Below are 6000 nucleotides of genomic sequence, written 5' to 3'. Positions count from 1 at the left end.
CAAGGACAAGTCTGGAGTCAGACCAAGGAGAGAGCAGAGTAAATCCGGGCACAGGGGTGAATGGCTGAGCCTAGGAGCCTCTTGTAGCAACACCAGCTTCTATCTTCTTTCCTCACCTACATTGTTCTCTGCTTCTTTTCTTGCTGAGAAGCAGACACCATTGCACATCAGATGTAATTCCCGATTCATGCACAAGCTAGAACCACAGTTGCAGTTTTCAGGATCACAAATCCCCAGCCTCCCCCCGCAGAGAAAAAGGCGGAGGTTTGCCTCTGAGCAGAGAAAATGAAGTGCAGCAAGGAAGACATCTCAGGAATTCTTAGGAACCAACTTAGAGAAAAATCCAAATGAGAGCATCAGACACCAGTGCTCCTCTGGGGGTATCACCCCGGGGACCCATCAGTTCTTACAAACCTCAGGTGGCCCCAAGATTTTTCACCTGTTTAATCAGAGGTATAAGTCAGTTGTATTTAGGACCTGATGAAGAAATGATTTGCAATTCCTGGTGGGAAATGCAATTGAGAGCCCTGACTTTTGTGGCCACTGAGGTTTGGTTAGTGCAGGATGTGCACGTATGTGTCAGAAACACTGCTTACCCATTTCTGTGTTCCTTTGACATTGCCCACTAAGAATTCAGTTGTCATGTGTGAAAAGCCATGTACTGAATGCCTGCTATATAGTAGGTACTACTCTGTCATACCTCTCTGAAGGAAATCAACCTTTTCCAGCAGAGGCATGCCACCCACTGAGAGGGTAAGGTACTTGCTTACTGTTGAAGAGATATATCAGGGTCACTTACTATGCCAACTCAAAGCCCAAACATACCAGATGTATTCAGAGCTTCCAAGCCATTGGCTAGTTGCAGGTGGAGCAGACTGATCACACAACAACGATGAAGCACATACAACTTGCACAGCCTGGACCCTGAGGTTTTCCATGCTTGCATGCAACTGTGCACTGAGACTACCAGATTCTCAGGCCTTGAGGCTATTCCAAACGCTTTTCTGGAACATGTCTTCAGCCTCTGGGTCAGACAGACCCGATCATGCACTCTTGAAGATTGACTGGCTCAGAAAAGATGTTCAATAATTTCTTCCTTTTGTGTTTGTGACATTTTCCCAGACATTACACATTGCCCTGCAACTATCACAGAACCTTAGAATTTCTCCATGCTTGCCCTGGGCCATAGATTTAGTCGAGTTTCCACTCTGGAAATAGCCAGAGCTTTAATTTACTACACATTTAGTTCTTGCCTGGCATAGTGCTTTGGGTTCAACATCACCTGAAACCACATAGTGACCCTATGCAGTAATACTACCATTACCCAAGGTAATGGAGAACAGTGTAGAAAGAAAGTTGACTCACTTGCCTGATAAGCTTGTCTCATGTAAAGGAAGATAGGAGAGTCAAACACACAAGCTTTTATTTTTTCAGTCACTCCATCATTCTGTCTAAAGCTCTCCTCAACCACAAAGTTAATGGTCAAAATCAGCAGCACTTGGCCAAGCAAAGCACCTGCATGTTATGAGAAATATTAAAAAACAAGATAAAACAAAACACCAGCAGGCTTCCTGCACTACCGCCAGCAACTGGTGTACTATAAGGCTCCAGCCCGGTGATCTCAACTCAGTGGCTTCTCTGGGATGGAGCTCCCAAATTCCTTGGCAGATCGCTGCCGCCAGTCCCACGCAACAACCGTCCACCCCACCGTCAGCCACCACAACACCCATCTACCTGGTAGAATCAAAACTTTTAATGCTTATAATTAACCAGTCAGATTTATCTATCAATAGATTCTCAATTTACAAGGTGCCAATACAATAACTTCAGAACCAATTGGTAATGATATAAGCTTTATCCCAATTATTATGATATCACGACTACCTGTTGCTGGTTAAAGCCACGCTGGTTCATGTCTGCCTCCATCTTAGCCTTCCTTTTCTCCCCTCTTTCCGGAGATCCTCTCTGTCTCTGCAACTCTTAGCTCTGTCCTGTCACACCTGCTCTCAAAGTCAAATCAGTATCAACAGGCAGTGCTAATTGTCCTCGGGAGAGGACAGGGAGGAGAGAAGAAGACATGATAAAGGGTGGGGAGAGAGGGAGTGTGTGTGTGTGGAGTAGGGATTGAGGATGGGCTTGATGTATTGGATATATTTATGGAATTGTAAAAAAGAAATGCTGCTCTATTAAACAAAAATAATAGTAAATTTAAGAATTAAAATTATACAAATAACTTGTATAATTCTAAGTCTGCAATAAGTTTTCCTTAGAGCCAAAGCAAGAAGGGACAGTCATATGACTCTTATCTGGACTGAGGTACTTTAGCCTCTGAGTTTGTCTGAGTGTTTGGTGTATCCTATTAAAAATAGTGCCAAAACATTTATTTTTAAGTCCCTTTTACCAGATTGCTTTCCTCAGAAAAACAGTGCCAAATCCTCTACTTCAAAGCAGAAAAATCAGTCTCTTAACTGTGAGAAATGGAAAATATAAGCACATCTTCAAATTCTCAGGGAAAATGTTGCAGCCTGTCCGGGCAAGTCAGCATGAGGTAGCTAGCTCGCACATCTTTTCTTCTTATTAGATTTAAGATCTAGCCCTGCTGACAGCTCATTGTTTTCTGCATACCAAATAGAAAACTAAGAAAGCTGGGCCCTGCAATGAATAGTCTCTCTTTGCTAGAGGAAAGTCACCACTGACCAGAAGGCCCTCTGACAAAGCAGGGAGTCCATCCTCACACATACAGCCAGTTAGAAGAAAGCTAAATAGATTTAAATATAATTCTGCACTACCCTTTATAATCACAATTATTCTACATTACAACTATAACTTCTTCACTATGTGGGTGCTGCCATTCCGATTGCTGAAGGGCTGTGTGCAGGTGGTGTTAAGTTTTCTTCTTAGGTTTAGTTTACTTTTCATTTCATTTTGCAAGAATGAAAGGGGAGGGGCCTTCTCTCTTCCAACCCAACAGAGTGCTTCGGGCAAACCTCAAGGTTCATGTGGTTTATGGTCACTGACTTCAGCCAGAGGCCGGAAGCACTGTTTCTGTCAATGTGCAACTTGGGTATTTCTTTTTCCTGAAGTCTTTTCTCGGAGGGACTGCCTACCAAGAACTGCTACAGCTCTTCCCAGATCTGGACATCTGAGCCTCTCTCAGACGTCTCAGAATAGCCGTGTGTGTGTGTGTTTGTGTGTGTGTGTGTGTGTGTGCTCACCTGTATCACACTTGCTATACAGTGTGTTCATGGCAGTGTGCATCAGGGTGTGGTAACTACAGAGGGGCCAAGCAGGGCTTAGAAGTGGAGTGATCTTGTGGACCAAGATTGTGGCTCCTGGTACAGCTCAGGATGAAGTCCCCCTGGAAGGTCCTCAAGACCACCCTTCTCTTTCTCCTGCTCTCTCTCTCATTGGCCTCTGTGCCCTACGAGAACCAGACAGGTGCCAGCTACTCCAATGGCCAAAGCTGTTTAGGTAAGTACATTTTAATTTTTTCTATATGTTCATAACAATGAGGTCTGATACTTTGCTTGCACAATAATTCCTTAACATCAAAACTAGATGTGGTAGCACATATCTGTCTGTATTCCTAGCACTCAAGGAGATGAGGCAGGAGGATCACCAGATGAAAGATAGTCTGAGCTATATATTGAGACCCTGTCTCAAAAGTAAACAAACAAAAGGCCCCCTTCTGTGATTGGGAAGGTTTTCTTTTCGATCATCTCCCTTCATATCTGAACTTCTCAGTTCTCGACATGGTGCTGAATTCAGACATGTGGGCTGCATCGCTCTCCTCCTCCTCCTCCTCCTCCTCCTCCTCCTCCTCCTCCTCCTCCTCCTCCTCCTCCTCTTCCTCCTCCTCCTCTTGTTGATCTGTTAGTGCCTCTTGCCTAGCCCTCTCCATGCTGTTGTGTTCTTCTTAGCTGACAGGGATAATAACATGCACTTCACTGGAGAACTGTGAAAACTAAGACCCAGTGTGCATGTCTGTGACATCTGTACATAGTAAGGGCTCAGCCCTTCAGTTTCCTTCCTTCTTTTTAGGGAATTTGGCTAGAGTGTCCTGACAGAAACTCTGAACACTGACTGAGATATGGCTTCTCCTTCATAGGAATATTTTATTTCCAAATTCTCTTTGTATTTGCTTTGTGTCTTCTGAGGACAGTGGGGAACAAGGTGAAACCTTCTGTGCTGGCCAGTTTATGTCAACATGACACAAGCTGAAGTGATCTGAGAGAACCTCAACTAAGAAGCCTCCATCAGACTGTGGAGCCTGCAGGGCATTTTCTTAATTAGGGATTCGTGGAGGAAAGCCTAGTTCATTGTGGGTAGGTTGTTCCCTGGCCTTGGTTGTCCTGGGTTCTATAAGAACGCAGGCTGAGCAAGCCATGAGGAGCAAAGTAGTAAACAATTCCCCTCCACAGCTTCTTCATCAGCTCCTGCGTCCAGGTTCCATGAGTTCCTGCCCTGACTTCCCTCAGTGATGGACTATTACCTGGAAGTATAAACTGAGATAAACCCTTTGCTCCCCAAGTTGCTTTGATTGTGGTGTTTCATCACAGCAATGGTAACCCTAACCAGGACAACTTCCATCTTCATATTATACAATGGGCACGTAGCAAAAAAGGGAGCTGAGATGGCATGGGCAGTGGAGCCACACACACTCAGAACTAGGAAACAATTGCTAGTAAACAGACTCAATATGGAATCCTGGCCAAAAATCACCCTAGGGATAACTGTGATGGCCAAGTACTACACACAGGGAACCTGGGCACAAGTTCTGACACTTAGATGTTCTGTGTAGAGGCAATAACAAAAAGTCTGACTTGGGTTTTGACAAAACCATGATATTACACACACCAGGGAATGCATCTCTAGAGGCAACACCTTCTTTTAAAAATAACACTCAAAGAACCTGATTCATTGGTTCCTTTGGAACCAGGTCTAGGAGGAGGGGTCATCTTTACTTAGCCTTTAGTTTCCTAAAATCACAGCTTACTGCCATCCCATTTTCTTAGAGCAAACCTGAAAGCTTATTAAATGAAATCCACGAGGGAAAGTCTCTGGGAGTCGTTTCTGTTTCCAGGGGGCTACAATTGGACTTTCTGGATATAGTCCAGCAATCTACAGTAATAGCCCCAGATCTTCACACCAGTAGAGTGGACACAAAGTTCCCCTTTACTTCACTGCCAGATCCCCAGCAAGGCTATGGAGTGTTGGAAGCCATAGAAAGAGAATTCTAGGAATACACTCTGTATATTGTTGCAGAACAGATGAAAATAATGGCCATTTGTTGAAGCATGATTTTTTTCAGTAAGGAATTTGGACACAGCCTGGGTGGTGATTTTCTGTGCCATGTACGCAGAGGTCACTGGGTTGATGGGTCTGAAACTAAGATAGCTTCTACACACACACACACACACACACACACACACACAAACACACACCCCTACCTGATCCTTCCTGCTTCCATCCACATCTGCTCCCAGTCCACCCACAAAATCTATCCTATTTCTTTTTCTCAGGGGAGTCCAGGAATCCTTGCTAGAGTCCTCCTCTTTACCTAACCTCTCTGAGTCTGGATTATAGTTCGAATACCACTTATTTAACAGCTAAAATCCAATTACAAGTGAATATGTGTTATATTTGTCTTTATGGTTCTGGGTTACCTCACTCAAGATGATTTTTGACTCATTTGGTTGCAAATTTCTTTTTTTTATTAGATATATTCTTTATTTACATTTCAAATTATTTCCGCTTCCCTGGATCCTCCCTCCCCAAAAATCCCTTAACTCCCCCTGTTCCCCAATCCACCCCTTCCCACTTCCCTGTCCTGGTATTCCCCTACACTGCTGCACTGAGCCTTTCCAGGACCAGGGACCTCTCCTTCCTTCTTCTTGGGCATCATTTGATATGTGAATTGTGTCTTGGGTATTCCGAGCTTCTGTGATATCTGTTTATCAGTGAGTGCATACCATGAGTGTTCTTTTGTGACTGGGTCAC

General features: G+C 44.1%; 1 protein-coding gene across 3 annotated transcripts in view; it reads left to right on the top strand.

Annotated features, from left to right (window-relative positions):
• Positions 1 to 3033: 3033 nt before the first annotated feature.
• Aoah (acyloxyacyl hydrolase) overlaps positions 3034 to 6000 on the top strand; it is a 237576-nt gene continuing 234609 nt past the window's right edge. For 2 of the 3 annotated variants that reach the window (XM_052156295.1, XM_052156294.1), the window contains exon 1: positions 3034 to 3471. In XM_052156295.1, the coding sequence (XP_052012255.1) occupies positions 3348 to 3471 (124 nt within the window). In that variant the 5' untranslated portion in view covers positions 3034 to 3347. The remainder of the gene's footprint in view (positions 3472 to 6000) is intronic. The other variant, XM_052156293.1, reaches the window with a different exon arrangement.

This window comes from Apodemus sylvaticus, chromosome 14 (genome assembly GCF_947179515.1).
Source record: "Apodemus sylvaticus chromosome 14, mApoSyl1.1, whole genome shotgun sequence".
NCBI lineage: Eukaryota > Metazoa > Chordata > Mammalia > Rodentia > Muridae > Apodemus > Apodemus sylvaticus.
Note: the sequence above shows the minus strand (reverse complement) of the source record. Positions and strands in the feature narration are given on the sequence as shown.